This window comes from Melanostigma gelatinosum (genome assembly GCF_949748355.1).
Source record: "Melanostigma gelatinosum genome assembly, chromosome: 17".
NCBI lineage: Eukaryota > Metazoa > Chordata > Actinopteri > Perciformes > Zoarcidae > Melanostigma > Melanostigma gelatinosum.
The window spans coordinates 14,936,466-14,956,263 of NC_136650.1; the positions used below are offsets into that span (position 1 = coordinate 14,936,466).

Genomic DNA, 19,798 nt, shown 5'->3' on the forward strand with positions numbered 1-19,798 from the left:
GAGACTCTGAGTGAGGAACCTTTACCTTGGTGAAGGAGTGTGACCGCTCAGCGTGATCAGGCGCAAGAAAAATTCCCAGCACTGCTGTTTTGAGCCTTGGACATACGTCAGGCCTCGGCCAGGATCTCAGCTGCCAACGGGACTGTTCCATCTTTCTGTCTGGTCTTTCCTCGCACAAAGTCATTCACCTGGAAACACAAAGGTTTCAAAGGACTTTTGAAGCTGCGTCGGTAGAACATGATGAGAGTATAAAGTCAATACACTGTGAACAATGTTTTATGTAGGAGCTGAAAATGTAGAAACAGAATAAATCAGCATGCAAGTATCCCATTATATAAAATCCATCAAGAAGATTGAAGCAATGTAGGAACATCATGGATGTCCTCCTTTGTGAATGTGCATCCGTGTCTCTATGCGCTTTCGAATGCAGTAACTTACTGTGAGCTTTATGGCTTTCTCGGGCGCCACACCCAGTAGCTGTGGTACAAGACCTATCATTAGAAAATGACGAGATGATTAGAAAAAAAGAGGGCTGTGGTACCCCTACTCACTCACTCACACACACACACATACATATACATTCACATATACAACTTCCACACACTCCACATGTGTGGCTTCCCAATGCATGCGTCTGACCGGCAAGATCCTCCAGACGCTAATGAAATCTATTGATGTGGAGTGTGGGGACATCAGAGTAGCAACAAGAGAGAGAGAGAGAGAGAGAGAGAGAGAGGAAGAAGGGGTGATGAGAGGATGAAGAGAGAGAAACTGCTTCCCAGAATAGAAAAAAGGGCAGAGTATAAAACAAACCAACCAAAAGTTTACGCAGACCTCAATTACAACCCAGAGCAGGATAAAAATAAACAAAGATAATCACAACAGAGCACAATAAAACTTGGCCCCCGACCCAGCCCCAAGGCAGAAGCACACACACACACACACACACACACACACACACACACACACACACACACACACACACACACACACTCCCTCCCTCGAAGTTACAAACACAGTTAATGACCTACAGTAGTTTGTGTGTAGAGAGGCCTCACACACACACATAATCATACACTTAATTTGGAGGTTGGCGAAAGGACCTGATGTCTGGACCTGAATTCTTTCGACATACTTTCTTCAACACACAACATACATGCATACACATGACAGGACATGGGAAAAATACACCTCATGTATTTTTGGCTAAACCATCGAGAGATCAAAAACGCTCCCGTCTCTCTGGTGCTGTTTTGTTGATGAGCGATCCCTGCATTATGCTACATTCGTAATTGTGCCAATTCTGCAGATGTTTCCCGAGGTTCTCAGTGAAGGAACTTTCAACTTATATTACATAACTACAGTTTGGCTGTCAGGATACCCGTCTGGCCATCTATCTGGAGCCAGACCTGTCTGTCTCTGCGTCTCCGAAGCCATTCCGCTGTTGATGGCCTTTGTGTTTCCCACAGAAATTCAAGCATTCAAGTTTCCTCTCGGGAGCCGGTGCTGTCAATCAGAATCATGGGATTTTAAAAAGGGCCCCGCCACTGTTCCAGGGGACCGTTTTTTCAATCCATCTTCAATCCGACCCCAACAATACCGACACAGACACCCTAACCCCAGCTTCTGAAGACAGGGCAGGTAGTCATTAGGGATGTCATGCCCTGGTATGTGCGTACCTGAATGCCCAAGCAGTCGCCTGCTTGTCCGTGTGTGCATGCCTGGATACTTGTGCACCTGCTCATTGTCTGTGTCTGCGTCCGTGCGAGTGTGTAAGTCCAGACATGCGACATCACCACATCGTGACACAGGCCTAAAGGTATGTGGCCTTGCGTGTGACGTTCATTGTCCGACTGTTAATGTCCCCAGCCAGCCGGAATCACTTCAAAGGAGACAGGTCACCAGAGAGGTGACCTCGCACAGTCCTCCTGTCCACCCTACACTTTTCTTCTCCTCTCGTCTCCTCTTCCTTCTCTTCACGTTAATTGTCCCGACTATACTCGCTGCTTCTTCTTCTTCTTTCTTCTCTCACATCTCAGCCTTTTTTTCTTTTTTCAAAACCCATTTTGCGGATTTGACTGCCTGCGAGTTGTTTTTCCTGAAAGCCGTCTGTAAATACTTGGATTTTTATTAAACCTTTGGTCCAGTGCTCTCTTACATGATCATGGTGACCACCATGATCTTGGAAATACTGTTGTTGAGAGTCTTTTCTACATGCTGAGAAGAAAGATCTGGAAGGTACGAGTGCTGCATTATGGTGACCGTATAATAAACACTCCAGCACGTATAAGCTACAGCAGCTGCTCCACTGTTATTGCAGGATAAATGCTGCACGCAGTCCTCAAAGACGGTATCAACTGCACAGTTTGCAGCAACTACTGACAGTGTGTAGATATTTGACATTACACATTAAAACTTGTGAGGTTTAAATTTGTCTCCGTGCATACTGACCTCTGTAAAGGCCGGAAACGCTCTCGTAGCGCACCACCTTCTTGAAGCAATCAACGCTGTACATGAGCTCTCCCACCAGGGAGCCACTGCTCCTCTGGTTTTGCATGCGTGTCTTCACCAGGTCAATGGGGTACACTGCTGTGGCACCCACGGCTACAAACAATCCAAAAAAAGTTATATTTAGATCCTGCTTACATGTTATACGGGTTTGTTTATGTATCCATATTCACTTCAGTGATTTACTGTTATGACCATGCCACCATTGTCTTCCCCTCAACTTATCCAGCAACCGCATCCCACCCATTTGCCGACATCTTTGTTTCGCACAAGTGAAAACAACAATAAAATAAATAAAATAACGAAAAAACGTTGGAAAAATGCTACAGACATGGTAGTAAGTAGTAGTTATTTGATAAAAATGTACTTTGGCCTTCCTTTTCTTTTGAAACTATCCAGAAAGATTTAAATTACGAATATGTTTTACTTAGCTTTGCTAAACGGCAATGAAAATATGTCTTTGTAATTTGTGTGAGCTGACCCTTTAAAAGAGGAAGAAAAGGAAAAGGCGGAGGAGGAAGGGGAAGTCTGTGGAGGTAATGTTAAGAAAGAAGCCAAAGTGTTTTGAGTCCCAGTGTCTTCGGCCCGTCAGACGGACACAAACAAAAAGAACCGACCCAAGGCGACAGACTTAATTAGAGAGACCGAGAGAGAAGAAGGGATGGCAGACCCATACCTCCTTATTAAGCTGTCTCCCTTGGGATAGAAGGAGGAGGAGAAGGGAGGAATGAAGGAAGGAAGGGAGGAGGAGGAGTAGAAAAACAGTGGGGAGTCTGAAGACAAACACAAGGCCGAGGCCCCACCCTTCACCCCCAACCTCCCTCTGCTGATCACCCACACAGGTACAAAAGAATCCACACAGGAGGGTTTTCCCGTGGCACGCAGAGAGGCGAGAGACAGGACAAAACGAGGCAGAGGGATGGTAAAGAGCGGGAAATGGATAGAGAGAGGGAAAAAAAAGAGAGGGAGCACTTCTCTTTAAGCAGGGGAGCAACCGTTGCTCTTGTTAGCAAGGGATAGGGCAATAGAGGGGCCATTGTCCTCTCTCTCTCACCCTTTTCTTATGAGGACAGCAGAGGGCAGGGGGGGGGCAGGTAGAGACGCAAGCAGGTAGGTGGGCGGGTGGGTTGGTGGTGGGGTGAAGGTATGCAGAGAGCCAACGGGGCGTGACTCTTACCCCCTGCCACTGAGCCAAGGGTGAACCTGTAGGCCGACTCTGCCACCTGGACGAGGACGGGGCGGGAGACGTCACCGCCCAACTGCTGCTCACACAGCGGGAAAGAGACAATGAAGGCATTAGGGCAGCAGTGGAAGACAATGAATTAACAACAGTGAGACGTGACACGAGACAACCTACTGTTTCAGACTTTGATTTCTCTCCACCGATCCACATACACTTGAATACTTAAAAAAAAACGTTGCACGCCACACATCTGATTCCACCACCTTGCAAGCTTAATTACCAGCTGTTCAATCAATCATTTGTCACACCTGCTGTCTCGTGTTTGACAGCAAGTCCCAATTTCATGATGGAGACTGGAATATAGTATATCGGTCAATTAATAAAACTATGCGGACAAGAAAGAGAGCGGGAAGCTACTTAAATAAAAGACGATGTAAATGTTGTTGTTGGTGAGGTAATGCACAAATAAACAAATACTCATAATGTACAAAAATGTCTTAATATGCAGTCAAGATGTATCTCTCCACCTGAGGTACCTGTTGCCTTGTCTGGTATGCCCAGCTCTGGCTTCTCGACCCTGGGGAGAGTGGGGGGGATGGAGTGTTGTAACTATGTGTGTGTGTGTGTGTGTGTGAGTGAGAGAGAGGGGGATGGGGGTCTCTAGAACAGGTCCACCTGTCAGAGTAAACTCCCACCCCCTTCTACAATTGAGGTTTTCCTTCGTGCCCAAATGTCTCCTTCATACACAACCGTCTCCGCCTCTCCCATCCTCTCTCCGCCTGTGCGCTGGTACAACTCTGCAATACTAACTGTCAAGATGTTTGCGGGAGAAGGAGGGAACAAGTAACCAGGATACGAAGAAAGAAAAGGCCAACCGACATGCATGTAGAGAAATAAGAGAGAGGGAGAAAGAAGTAGATCAAAAAAGGAAATGGGAGAGAAGCAGCAAAAGATGAGGAGAGAGAGCTCCAGCTAGCTGGCGGCCAGCCCCTGAGGCCAAACCACAAGGGCCTAAAGTGGCTCATTGTGGTGGGACTGGCGTCTGTGTAGTGCTGGGCCCCTTTGCTTTCTCCCCTTTGGCCCCCGCCTGCTCCAATATGGCCCGGCCAAGCCTTCTCTGTAGTGCTGGAACCCACCAGGCAACACAACTCTGACCAAACAGCCAAAGATGGAAAGCAGTCCTCTGCTCATCTGTTTGGCTGTCTATACGTCCTCCTTCCTCTTCTTCATTACAAATTGCTCTTGTTAGCTGCTGCACACTCTTGTCTTTATTTCCTTGGATTTGTGAGTTTGGTCTGTATGTTTTTCAAGAGGTCAGGTTGATGTTTTCTCTCAAGAAAGTCTCTTAAAGTTTAATTCTGTGATGGGAAGTTACTTTGACACAACTTGGTATGAACTTTTGAAAATGTGCAGGAATGACGAACACTGGCAGGTTTTGAGGGCAAACTTTCCACTTTATATCTGACAAAACATGTTTAGATCTGTGTTTCCTTTTTTTTTTTTTTTAACTTACATGTAACTCAAAAACAATGTCTCAATGAATGAATTGTGCAACTCATGCCAAAATCCCAAATCAATGGGGGATTAATTACTTGCGAACAGGAGACATCATTATCCTTAATTATAAATCTTAGTCCTCTGACATCAAGCCCTAGAGAATGTACTGAGGCGAAAAAAAGAGCTGCCAGTGTGGAAGAGGAAACCAAACACATCAACAAGTCCTCATATTCTGTACCTGTCTCTGGACCTCAGCCAAGTTGTAGGGAAGGGCGCCTTCCTCCAGCGGAGCAATCTGCTCAATGTCCACTAAACCAACACATCTGATGAGGAGAGAGAACGGAGGGAGAGTGAGAGGTTTCAAGTAACTTGAAACGGTTGTAAAAACTCTCAGAGAAATATAATATTTCATCAATGCACCACCAAGTCCATGACCTTTGGAAGCACCATCTGTCAGTCTGAAGTTACTTGACGTTTACGGATACTTTGCCATCGTTCCATGTGAAAATATTGTGGCATTCAAAAATCCAAGCCTGTGCCTGGCATGATTGAGTAAGACAACCGATTTATTGGAACTGACAACTCCCACTCCTTTATCCCGTCATCCAAGTATAACAAAGATATTTAACCTTTGGATGTGAAACTACTGCCTTTCTGAGTCTTTCCACTTTCCATTGCATCTCTATGGCGGTCACAGATTTCCCAGGCTGAGGGAATATTGAGGCTATTATCTCTCGCATCTCCAATCAAGGGGAGTGGAGAGGGCTATTAAAGTATCCCATTGCCCAGAAATAATAATCAGGTGGTGTCTCAGGCCGGGGTTGGGAATTATGAGAGCACTGGTTGGGCCGCTGGCAGACGCAAAGGAAGTGGGGGAATGTGAAACTCATACAGTTGTTGTGTGCCACGGATCATAGGGGCTGGAATTGCCCATTTGTAAGAGAAATGGGAGTTTGGATTGGTTTTTGGACTGAAAGAGGATTCTCTGGCACTGACTTAGTCATGGCTGATTCTTTTGATCCTTTGCAGAGAAGTTTGAGGTGAAAAAAAAAGGCTTGTCTCTCGGAGGTATGGACCCTGGGGCTTAAGGTGCGCTGTGGGGGGCAAGTGTGGGATGGACTTACCCTCCACAACTCCCTGACGAACTAAAGAGATGCTGTTCCTCCAGTACAGCTAACACACAGCTACAATTGTCTGCACTTATTTGCCTGTTGTCAGTGAAACCTAGAATGAATACCTGCTTGGCCATCATCTCCACATTACTAATAATGATTTCCATGGAGATTGTATCCTCCACCCCTTAACAAGTTTAAATAGGGAAAGCAAGTTATATACAAAACACTGTCATATTATCAAAATTAAGCTATCAAATCAAAGCTAGTGTGTGTGTGTGTGTGTGTGTGTCCGTGTTACCCGCGGGGCTCTGAAAGGTCAGCCAGCTGAAAGAGGATGTCGACCTCCATGGGTGTCACCTGACCAAACCTCTGAGCTGCCACAATGAACTCCTCTACAATACAGACAGATATGTATGTGTTTATAGCGCCACACTTTAATTAAGATACAGATCAACGTTTGCAGAAATGCAAACTGATTCGATAATGGAGAAAACCCAATAATATAGGAATAAAATAAAAAAATCTCTCAATTGCAAATTCATCCATTTTCCGCTGCCGATCTGTTTTCAGGCCGTAACGGCAGCAAACTCAGCAGATCTTCCAACAAAGAGGACTTTCTCCTCAGCCACATCCTCTAGCTTGCTCTGGGGGATCCCCAGGTATTTCCAGACCAGATGGTATTTATATGATTCCTCCAGTGTGTTCTGAGTCTGGGGACCTCCACAGCGAGGCACTCAGGGAGCATCGTGATCAGATCACTGAGCAACCTAAACGGCCTCCTTTCAATGCGAAGGAGCCGCAAACTCTCAGCTCCTTCTGGATATTTAAACTCTCAGAAACCAGGTCAAAGCTCTTGACCACTGGTACAGGTGCGTAGATTGACAAGTAACTCAAGAGCCTCAGTTTCCATGTCACCGCGGGAGTACAAGGGTACAACATCTGAAAATGACAAACAGAACAGGTGACGAGGAACCTTGGTGGGTAGACAATATGCATTGCCTCTCGTAAAGACACAATAAACAGTGGTTTTAAAATTCCAGATTATTTTAGGATCAAGAGATGTGTTTTTTTGGCACAGGAACTTAATTAATCAATTAATATATATGTATATATATATCTATATACACACATACACACACAGTATACCCTTTGGTTTAAAGTAATAGAGCAAATTTGTACACAAAATTGTTGCTTTTAATATCTACCTGCAGTCGGTATGTTAACTTTGTCATGATATCTTTGAATGAGTGCGTGATGTATTAAACCCCGTCATTACAACATGAAAATGAGTCAAACTATGTAGTACTGAGATGAATGAATCACTTAAAGCCACAATCTGTGGTCACAAACAAGGGCAGTTTCTTGTGAGTGACATCTCTTTTCTTCTTATCTGATTCATAATTCCATCGAACCGTTCATGATACTGCATCATTGACTCAGTATCATCTATTGATATTATGTTACATACAATGCACCAACGTTATATGTGTAATGAGTGTGCATTCACTGCTCGGTTGTTGTGTGTGCTGTAGCTGTCTTTAAGTCCTTCAACACTGGATGATGCCCCTTCGTAAAATGTTGCTTTTTGTTATGTTCTTTGCTGCAGAGATTGCATAAAGGAAGGTGAAAATGATATTGATGAAGTTGGCCTGGACATGCAGGACCTATTGCTCGAAGCAGTTTTAAATGTTTCGCGTTTTCATGGTGATTTTTCCCTGAGGCTCTGCCGCTCACACCAGTATGTGACTCGGTTGGAACTTACAAGTGAGACGTGTCAAAGCATGTTGAATTCATCATGAGGAAAATTGAAAAGAAAATGTGGCCATGGAGAGTTACGGACTTGAAGAGTTCTTCTGAGGGAGTTTTAGTATGTCGTAACTTAAGACCCGATCTATTGTTGGTGGAACAAAGAACAGGTTGACTGTAGGCTGGCTTACAGTGGAGGAGTCAGCATTGTTTGACCTGCTTTATTCAAAGAGCAGCAGGCTGGGGTTGTGACAAAGTCGTCCTACACTGGAGCCATTCACCCTGCCAAAGCTCAGCTTACCCCTGAGGCATGCTCTCTTTCTCACACACACACACACACACACACACACACACACACACACACACACACACACACACACACACACACTTTATATTTACCGTACCTGCCTCTCTGTGAAGTGGTCTTGCCCACAGAGTACTAAATGATAAGCAGATTCCCACATCGTATATATGTAAGCTATAAACCTGTGCAGCAGTCAGCAGGAGAAGCATCACCCACTCTCCTCTACAAACAATGTTGTGTGTGAAGTAACCTTACAGGCAAAAAAAAAAAATCTGGACTGGCGCACATATCATCAGTTCTGGCACTAACGAGTACAGATGCATTTAAAGTATTATGTCTGATTTTAACCTGTTCACGAAGATGCACAGTCATAATTTGCTGTGCACTGCTGGCTCAATAAAAGATGTGTTCTGTAAAGGTCTCTTGTGCACGTACGCACACAAACGCTGACACACGTGTGTGCACTCACTGTTGTGTAGGCGTGAAGCACGATAATGGCGTCCCCAGGGCAAACAGTGGCCTTGTTGCACATACGGAATCAATCAGGATTATTACGCATGTGTGCATGCTTGGCTGTGTTAATGCATCTGAATGCTGGTGTGTATGTGAGAAATGTTTGAAATAGGGTGGTACAAAATACACACACACACACACACACACTGGATACATGCGGGTGTGCGGGTGTATGTTGTTTGTCGGCCAACCAGTGGTACATGGAGCCGAGCACTTGCAGTCCCAGAGGAGGCCTTAATGACTCAGGGAGCGGAGGGTGGTGGCTGTGGAGGTCTGGCTGGCTACGGGCCACCACGGGTCGAGCCAAGGCCGGCCTCGGTGTACCCATGGTGGGAACAGCCTGGGAGCATTTGGGCTCTTGGTTTGGGTCGGCTATGGTCCACACCCCTGATAAGGCTTCAGATAGCATCATAAGGCTACACTAGTGGCCCCGAGGCCACGGGGAGAGAGGTCAGAATGGACAACCAGAGCAGGAGAGAGCGAGTCAGAGAGAAAGCGACGGAGAAAGGTAGAGAGAGAGAGACATAAAAAGCGAACTGGGCTTCTTGCCAAGTACTGAGGAAAGGAATGAGAGACAGCAAAGGGGGCAAGCAAGTGAGAGAGATAACGATTTAAAGAAACTATCCAATGCGAGACGGAGAGAAATAGAGAAAATAAAGAATGGCTGTCGGATCAATAGATAATAATACCAAATTTCCATCACCTTGTAGCTTTACAACTTTGCTCTACAGTAATTTAAATGAGTAAAGAGAAATCATATAAAATAGTTTTAACTATTTACTTAAGTGAGTACATGACTTTCAACAAATAAACCAGTCCTCATTTTTTTTTGTCTGTTTTTTTTTGAACAGTAGAAAATGTCATTATCAACCAAAACCATCCCAAGACAAAAAAAAAGAAAAAAGAGAGAGAGAGCGAGAGAGTGGTTCTCAGATAAGTGCCAGGATGTCTCATAGACAAGACAGTCTCCATCAGGGATTGTGGGTATGCAGTACGTGTGCTGGGTCAGATCCAGCGTGCCCATTTAAATGCCACCGGGAAGGAAGAAAACCAAACAAAAACAAGTTTCCACCCTCAGCGCACGCAGACGCAAATACATTATCTGGGAAACACATTTGATACTGCCTGAAGTGTAGGACTGCAACAGTTTGTGCGTCTGAGAACAAAAGCAGTGCAAGCTCACGTTTGTTTTGTGAGCGTGTGTCCTATGCTGTCCGTCTTAGAGGACTGATTTTTGTTGGTGCATGAGCTTTTTGTGTTTTTTTTTCTCCCCGTGTACCTTTGGTGACTTCCACATCCCGGCGGTGGCCAGCCACAGTGCTGTAGATCTTTCTCATCAGCACCATGTTGTTGAGAAGCGAGTTGAAGCCGTTGAAGTATGAAAAGCTCACCTGGTGAGACGTGGTGCCACCCGCAACCTGGACATGGATGGAGACACATATTTTATCATGTAATCAAATCTTACAATAACCCACCTTCACAAACACAATCACACTACACTCAAAACAGAATAAATGCATCTCGGTATTCGGATTACGTGCAAGTCAGAAGAAACATCACACGTCAAAAAGGAAGTCTTAACGAACAGCGGTGGTGAATCATCAACGTTCCTCTCTACCGTCCCTCCACAGGGAAAAGTAAACCTCAACCGCTACTTTTTCCATCACACAACGAACACTCTCAGGGAGTTTAATTAACTTTTTTTTTTTAACGAGGTGGAGGAAGTGATAAAAAGAACAGAAAATAAAAAAAGGTAACGGATTAAAAATAGACGCTGGGCTCTTGAGGACATTCCAGACTGCACACAAACTCTTTTGTTTATGTGAACCAGCTTCCCATCTTTATCAAATCAGCCTCTCAAACGCGTAGAGGAGCAGCTCAAACTGCTGTCCGTTTAGAAACGCCTGTTCGAGTACATTTCATAAAATGTACTCGGCTTAGGCCAGAGTATCAAATGAACAGCGTTGAGGGTTCAGGCGATAGAAAATGCAGCGCTTCCTTTCACTAGATGGCACTGTTTGCTTTACAGACACATTCAGGAAGGTCGCTTTCAGCTCACTGTGTTTGCTGCAAGGGGGGGGGGGGGGGGGGGAAGTGCCCTAACAGAGAGACACTTTTGTATCTGTTCATATCTATGAGCCTATAGGCATGGATCTTCCCATGATAGCCAACACAGAGGCCTTCACAGAGGGGGAGAAGAGAACCATATTTGGGTTTTGCCATGTTGGTGAGTGACTTAAAGGTTGCTGTTTCACTGTTTGTGTTCTGCTGTAATACCGCCTTTAATGTGTCTGCAGTGTTTATGGGATTTTTGGTGCGTGTGTGCGAGAGAGTTTACTAACAGCACACCAAGATGTCTGGTCGGTGAGGTAAACACAGCGGAGAAAATGACAGAGTCTACAAGGTGTTTATGAAATCGGGCAAGACATGGACACAGACGCAAGACTTGCACGCGCTCTACAAAAGCAGTTACACCTATAAAGAAAAGACAAGACACAGAAATAGACAAACATCTCAGAGTTCAAAACAAATAAGAGCACACGCGCACATGCTGCTCATGCACAAACACACGGGCAAAGATGATGGACTGTAAAGCTCCGGTCCCCATCCATCTCTGTCTCTATCTTCCTATTCAGCTTGCCTTGCTTGGCTTTGACACTGCCAGAGAGGTTAGACTTAATGACATGTTGGGAGAGAGACAGAGACACGGGGGAGGGAGGGAAAGAAAGAGTTGCGGTTAAGAGAGAGATGGAAAAAAAAAATAAAAAATGAAGGGAGGGAGGGAGGGAAAAAGAGAGAGAGGACAGATGAGAGGTGACAGAAAAAGGTAAAGCGGAAGAGGACGGAATGAGAGATGGACAGCTGGAGGGAAAGAGAAAGCCACGCCGGTTGGTTGTGGGGGTGTGAGAGAAAGAAATGGACACGGAGAAAAGACAATAAAGAGGAAGTGAGATGGAAGAAAACAGTCCTGCTTTTAACCGTTCTATGGAGAATTGAGCAATGTTAGGTTGCCTTCCTTCCTAGCTTCTTAGCAACCGAATCAGTGGCAAGCATCGCGTATAAAGTAAATATATGTAGAAGCCCTCGTTAACACGGTGTTTGTTTCTGAAATTCCAAAGTGTGCGTCATCTTACGTTTGGCCATTCAAAGATTTGGTTGAATACGTATATATGTTTCTACAACACACCATCCCTAACACACAATGACTCTAGATGTACCATGATAAAAATAAAGACAAAGTACCATAACTGCAGGTGAATAGCAGGGACCGATCTCACGACATTTAACTGACTTTGGCTCTTGTGGACCACAGTAAAACAAATGGAAGAGGGAACCGCAGAGCCAAACAAAAAACCCACCGCCACGAGGCATTCCTCCACGAAGGATGTGAGCATGTGCGGCCGGATGGTGACCATGATGTCCCTGAAGTCCAGGGAGGAGATGGAGCCGCTGTGGGCTCGGTCCCGCTGGATAAAAGCCTGCTGCGCATGTTCCAGCTGCATCTCCTGCGGAAGGAGGGGGGAGAAGAGAGGAGGGAAGTTTAGGTGTTAGATCATACAGTCAATGCATATTATTGGACACATATGTGGGTCATACACCTTTTTAACTTGTCTTCATAAATTCAAATCCACATAAAGTCACCCATATAAACACATATGCATGAAAACACAGCATTTGCTTTGATGGGCCCTCTGGCGCCATCTCCCCCTCTCAGTTACAGGGGAGCCAGCGTTTGGCCAGGCTTCACGCTCGCCTCCTCTCCCGACGGCGGCTTGCCTACTGTGAGGTGTCGCTTGAGCTTTTCACACCCTCCCAAAATCCCCATTAAACCCACTTGAGGGAGAAACACAACACACACACACACACACAGATGTGCATACACAGGCAAGACGGCTAATCACCTCACTGCTCACTTTGTCTCTCTGCTTGCTTGCGAGCGCACACACACACACGGACAACAGCAGGCTGTGGTGGGGACTCATCCCACAAGGCCTTTGAAATTAGCAGCCATTATCGTTACCTGCGACCACAAGTCTACAGAGAGGCTGTAAACAAACCACCGTCACGTCCTCTTCATCTTACAAGAAAAAAACTTGGTTGCAGCAAAAGACGGGGATATCGGAACAATAACAATCCACAAAGAGTCGTTGTGAAAATCAGCCATAAGCTTGAGGGCAGTGAGATAAAACGAGTTGGCTGTTGACTCACTTGCAGTGTATCGTGGTCTTTTATTCTTCTATTCCTATTCAAGAGGTTTCTGACATATAGTGGTGACACATGACCAACAAACGGAATGACCAATTCAAGCTTACGTCCTTTAAAGTACAATGTGTTTACTTCACTGAAACATCCATGCAAGAGTTTTTAAGAGCTTTTCTGAATTCTCTTTTGTGATTGACCACAAATATGTAGAGCTGAAACAATTATTCCAATAGTGGATCGACAAGAACATTTCTACATACATCCCCTTTTTCATGCTTCTCAAAAGCGACGATGTTGTGCCTTTCAGTGCTGCGATAGTACACGGAGCAATCAGCAATCTGAATATGTCAACGTGCATGTCCATTGTAATGGGCATTTTTTTACAAACTATTAATCAATTGGTAAAAAATAAAAGAATCAGTAGATTAACTGATCATGAAAATAATCCTTAGTTGCAGCTTTACGTGTATTAAGTGCAACACTATGAATTGTTTTTCTATTTAAAAAGTCATTTGCCATTATCTCACATATTTCCTAAGACAAAATAAATAAGATTGTATCAAATAGGAACACGTATAAAGAATGAAAATATGTCAAAGTGTATGTGCAGATTCATCAAGAACATTTTTTATGACATTCCTTAAAGTAAGTAGTTTGAATAAAATAAGTTAAATTTGTCCAAGAAGAATGGACATTCTTCTTTAAGCCACACACGTCGGACAAAAAGTGCTGAAAGGGGGACTGCTAGAATCTTGAACATGCATGGCATTATTCAATTGATTGATTCAGAAGTTATTGTTATGAACGGAACTCAAAAAAGTGGTGTTACCACAACACAAAACTCGATGAGGCTTTGACTTATTGTTGTGTTGAATTTGAGTGATATTTCACTGACAGCAGAACTGATCGAACTCTACATTTGCAGCACCCAAGAGAAACGACTGGGGAAGAGTGACACGAACACAAAGCTGAGTGGAGACCGGAGGGGAGTAAGAATAGACATTGTAACAAAAGAGCCCGATCTGCAAAAAACAGCAAATGTAGCAGCCATGTGTCAGTATCACCTAGGAGCACAGCAGGGGCTCCGGAGAGTGTATAAGTGAGTGGAAGGCAAGGAAACGGAGAGAGACCGACACACGTGTAAACACTCCCAAGGTAAATAAGGTGAGATATTTTGGTGTCGGCATCCTGAGTGTCGAGACTCACTTCTCCGGTCAGTTGTGAGTTGGTCAAAACACTTTGGTGTGGAATAAACTGAGGAAGAGGAAAGGGAGGAGAAGAGCTGAATATTTAGAGTTAAAAGAAAAAAGGAAAGTGCAGAAGATAATGTTTTGCATGCATGGCCAAATATAGATCCAAATATAAGGATGAGCATTTATCTTCGTGTCCATCTGTAAATGACAACAACAACAACAAAATGTGATCCTGTTTCTCTGGAACAGTCAAAACTATGAAAAACCACACAGAGCAACAACACAACTGTGGTCCAGGGGATGGAGCGGTTTATTTTCTCAGCCTCTTAAAACCTGAACTTGTTGCAACTGTATGTGTGTTTCAGGGACATGGTTGTTGTTTGGGAGAGGAATGAGGGAGGCAGGAGGCATACAGCTGGGGGCTTTAGACAGCCAACAAGATCGAGGCTTTTGCAGTCGCTTTAATTGTCCTAGGATGAAAATAAAAACACATGAAAACCCACCTCTGTTTTCAATGGCTGCAATTCTTTTCCCCTCTTCTCATCAAAACTGAAACAATAGAAATGAGTGGAGCAGGATTGTATCTCTCTTTTCCAATCTCTGCTTCTTATCAGCGCAGGGCCAAAGCTATACAAGGAGAAGCTTAGGCACAAATGCCCATTTACATGTGCCAGTCAGCCCTCTATAGTGATGTTAAGAGCTGTCTGCTGATTTTTGGAGTCAAAAATAATTGGGACTTTTAAAATCTGAACAATGCCAAAAAAAAAGAAGAAATACAACTTTTTGAGTGCTTAGGAAAGAAGTGGCATATGTGGTAAGCCTTTTACTTGCCAGGATCTATCATATGGGCTACTAGTATGTGCCACTTCTCTGGACATCAGTAATACCATTGCCAGAGACAACACCACGGCGACAGTGCGAGCTGAGCCTTGGCCGGCGTCCACGCGTGAGACGTGAAAAATGCATGTAATTGGTGAGAATCTCTGGCTTCCATCAAGTCAGTAATTGGCCAGAGAGAGCCCTTGTGAGAAATATGCGGCGCAAACGTTTTCCCCGATAATCCCATCTTGTGAGCATCTGGCAGTGGCGTGGTTACAATGGCAGAAAAACACAATAAACACATGCATGTATGGCAGGAAGGGGAGGAAATAAAAGGATGGGAACATTGTGAGGGGGGGGGGGAGCTGGGTGGTAGAGAATTGTAAAAATAACTGTAAAATATTCAGAATATGGTGTGTGTCTGTGTGTTGTTTTCACAACTCTCTAATAACTTTTATTGCTGCACAAACTCTTTTTTTCCCGACTGACATTTTCAAATGCTTTGTCTGTTAACAGAAGTCGCGTTGGGTAGAAGTGCAATCACAAAGTATGCAGTAATTGCACACGTTTAAATTCTGGTTCAGGAAATGTTGTCATACCCTGCCATCAATCACTGGAGTCGGTGATAACACACTGTAAGAGTGAATTGCCAAAACCTAAATTGTACCTGCACCCAAGCACTGTAATTGAAGTAATACACCATCACAGTGGTATTAATAATGTGTCATATTAATGTGACACACTTAAATAGAACCCGAGGAAGCATTAGACCTCTCAAAATAAAATATTTATCATATTATAAAATATTTCTTCATGAATATTATTAGACTGAAGTGAAGCAAGTGATAAGAGATGAAAAGCAGGACAATATTTCCAACACTTGAAATTAATTATAATTTGAATTTCCCTGCAACAACGTGAAATTCCCTTTTTTTCTGCCATTTATTAGGGCATGAATCAAAAGCTGTGAGAAATGATCAAATAGCGTTTTTGCAGGAAATGTGCATTTCACGTTGAGCAATGAGTGCGACTGGCTGCTGTGAGGAGCTGGAAACCACTGAGTGGCTGACTGGGAGAGGACTGGGCACGCTGTCAATGCAAAGTACAGCGTCTACTGGCCACAGCGCCACAAACTTGTACGCATGCACACACACACACACAGACACACACACACACACACACACACACATGGATGAAAAAAAACCAGCAGACACAAACACCGACATAAACACAGATGCACAAAGATTGCATGCCACTGCTCACAAATACGGTAAAGCAGATAAGTAAGACAAACATGCATACACAGAACCACACAAATGTACAGACACACATACTGTATGTTCTCACACACACACACACACGGAACATATAACAATGTCTCAATATCCATGCGCCGCTGCCCACTGTGTGTAAGCCATCTGGTCTAAGTTAAGTGTAATATAAAAAGCTCATTCAGATACATGGTGAGTGTGGATGCAAACTTGGCACAGCTCTGGCCCTCTCTCCTACCCCCACCAGCAACTCTCCCTGCTTAGGCCTGATTTAAGTCTAGACATCATATTGGAAAATGGCTCACACACCACAAATACACTAGGAATATATTCCAGCTATACTATTTATGGAGGTTAGAACTGCGTCTCTACCTGCTTCAGAGAAGGTGGAGGGGAGTAATGCTAGGTGTACGTCAGCTAATGGAAAACAAATGCCAGAAAACGTCCCAAAATATATAACCTCAGTGCTTCATTAACAGCGAATCTGGTCAATATGGAGGGCTGCGTTTGAGAGGGAATCGGGAAAACCTGTGTGTGTGTGTGTGTGTGTGTGTGTGTCCGCATCTACACATTCGTGTGGCCAAGTTTAGATAAGTATGGCAATACAGTTAAGATGACAGGATTGTATGAACAGCTTGCAAACAACATCTGCGGTTAAGGCGGTGTGTACAGGCACATACCTCGGTTGATGCAGATTTATTGACCGTCATTGATGCTCACTGGATAATGGAAGTAAGACAGAGTGAGTTAGACAGACCGACAGAGAGGGCCAAAGACATGAAATGCAGAAAGACAACGAGGAAAAAACGAAAGAAACACAAAGAAAGTGATTTCATGTCAGCAGAGTGGAGGAAAAACAGCACGCAAGAGCCGAGAGGGGCAGGTGGTCAACAGGAATCCTACCAGGAGAAACTGAGTGAACTCTCCGTAGCTGAGCTGCTTGTCCCGCTGTGCGCCAAAGTGAAGCCGTGTGAACTCACAGTCCCAGTTAAAGGGGATGTGCTGGTGTATGGTGGTCTGGCTGAAGACCTGCTTCACATCCTCTGCGGAGACAGAAAAAAAAAGAGACAAGATTGCTTCTTTAATAACAACAAAGTGATTCAAAGTTGAATTTGACAGTCTTATCACAAGATGAAACAACTCCATGCGATAGTGTACCAGAAGTAGGGGAGCCATTCAGATCTGTATTACCAGTGAAAGTCTTGCATTAAAGTGACAGTGCTGAAGCAATATTAGCTAAATGTAGTGAAACTATCAAGTCCATCTATTTGTCATAGAAGCAAACAGCCCGTGTGATTGTTCAACATTACATCATGGGATTATTTTTACGTATGCATTTATGTGTAAATAGCATTTTACTGTTGTAGCTAATACAGCTGGAGCTAATTTCAACCATAAGATGTACTTAACATAAAATGAAAGCACTCAGGCACAATCACCCCAAAAGTGTACTCAAGTACAGTGCTTGCTTCAACATACTAAGTTACAGTCTTGTACAGATTTCCTGTGTTGATGGATGTAGATGGATAATGTAAACAGAAAACAGCACGCAAAGATGCTAAAACAACAACAGTTTGTCTTCATATCCTTTAAAATGATGGAATAAAAGTTCTGTTCAGGTTTGACAGATTACACCCCACTTTTAAGGCAAATGACCACACATTAACCATCAATATCAATAAAACCTTCACCGCCATTAAAATACTTTCAATATTCTCCTTTCTGTATGTTCATGTTTTCATAACAAACAATCATCAAATACTTCTTCCTCGTTTAGTTTGCTCTCATAAAGACCTCAAATCTGTTGTTACAAAGTCTTGTTAGTGAGGTCTTAACAAACAGCATGTGTTTCCTATCTTGCGGATAACATTAGTAATTATTTGATTTTGAAAAAAAAAAGAAAAAAAAAAAAAAAGGCCTGTGACTGTTTGTGACAAAACGTCAACGTCAATCTCCAGAACACAATTCTGCTCTGATTGAGACTTAAGTCCCTAAACTCTAAATCAGTCTTGAATGACACATGGCAGAAGTTGTTTGAGCTGTGTCTGCTCTGTATTCAGAAGGAAAGCCTTTTCTTCTCACTTATATTCCTCCGCCTGAACCCTCTAAGCCTCTGCAGCCAGCGGAGTGGAGAGACACTGAACATGAGTCCTAAATTACAGCCTTACTAAAGAAACAAAAACAAACCAACAGAGCGACCTGTTTCTTATTACCAAACAAGCCGCGCTGAACGAGTGGAGAAAGGAAAGGAGGAAAGAAACTATTTTTTTTATAAAGACAGACAGGGAGAGAGGGAAAAAGAAAAGGTGATATTTACTTCAGCTCGGCCTCACCTTCTAAAGGAAGACAGCTTGTGCATTGTTTTTTTTACACTTTAATGAGGCAATAAATATACAGCAGCCTTTAACTCTTTAAAGGAGAGGCCGCTCCATGAGCCCGCCGTTTATATTATCAGCTTTTATAGACCTGTCAGCACTCAGTCTTCTTTCAGGTATTTTTCTGTTTTTTTTGTCTTTCTGGCTGACGCACAACTGCATTTCACATGCCATGTTATGTTGCAAGTTTTATGAACTCCACATTCCGCCAAATTATGCATGTATTTTTGAAAGTGCTAAGAATTCAGAGCACTGTGCCGCCCGTACTTAACAGAAATTACTCAGGTTATTATCAAATAAAAATGGCTTCATAGAAAATGACATAAAAAGAAATTAGAGTACAGCCATTTATTACATGGGAAAACAAACGGGCCTTTAATGCGACGTAAGCCTGAGCTATTAATGTTTTTAATAGGGAATAAAGGAGAGTTCTTTATTTTGTGCCTTGGTGAGGCTCTTTAATCTGAGAAAAAGGGAGAATTGGAATAAAGTAATAGTCTATAATCTCAGTCACACGTTATTTGCGTTTGATTAAATGGTAGCCCGATGCAAGTGGCAGACACTGTAGTCAGTGTTTGTGCACGGCACGATGTGTGGTATGTTTTTCATGCAATTTTCCACTTGTGTGCGAGTCTCATAACTCACAGGCATTGGGATATTCATTAACCTTTGGGAGACGCAGGAAAACAGCAGACCTTTTAATTGCCACCAAGACAACGTCACTCTAATTGATCCTTTTAAATATGAAAATTTACATATGTGCATATATAATCACCCGCAATGATCTTGCACCCTGTCGACAGCAACAATTAAAATGAAATTCACTTACTTCCCTGTTTGCTCGCGGGATGTGTGCGCTGCATTTCAAATCAAGCCGAATGTGCTGATGCCTCGCACACCTACAGAAGGCTGGCATTAGACTTGTTTAAATCAATTAGGCAAATGTGAAATAAGCAACGAGTACAAATGTCTTCCCTCGGCGCTTCCAGGCATCAGAGTAATGGTGCCAATCATGCACATGGAGCTACCCACCCCCTCCTCCATCTTCATCTCCATCCTTTAGTTGCCACC

The 19,798-nt window shown here is 43.7% G+C and overlaps 1 protein-coding gene across 1 annotated transcript in view; it reads right to left on the reverse strand.

The window, feature by feature from the left end:
• The window catches only part of slc25a13 (solute carrier family 25 member 13), a gene marked incomplete at both ends in the record, with an annotated part of 38,391 nt that overhangs the window by 11,933 nt on the left and 6,660 nt on the right, over positions 1-19,798 (reverse strand). The window contains 10 exon segments of the mRNA XM_079287783.1: positions 107-109; positions 111-188; positions 439-491; positions 2,452-2,604; positions 3,686-3,770; positions 5,427-5,511; positions 6,602-6,695; positions 10,146-10,284; positions 12,226-12,372; positions 17,256-17,395. Coding sequence (XP_079143909.1) covers positions 107-109; positions 111-188; positions 439-491; positions 2,452-2,604; positions 3,686-3,770; positions 5,427-5,511; positions 6,602-6,695; positions 10,146-10,284; positions 12,226-12,372; positions 17,256-17,395 — 977 coding nt within the window.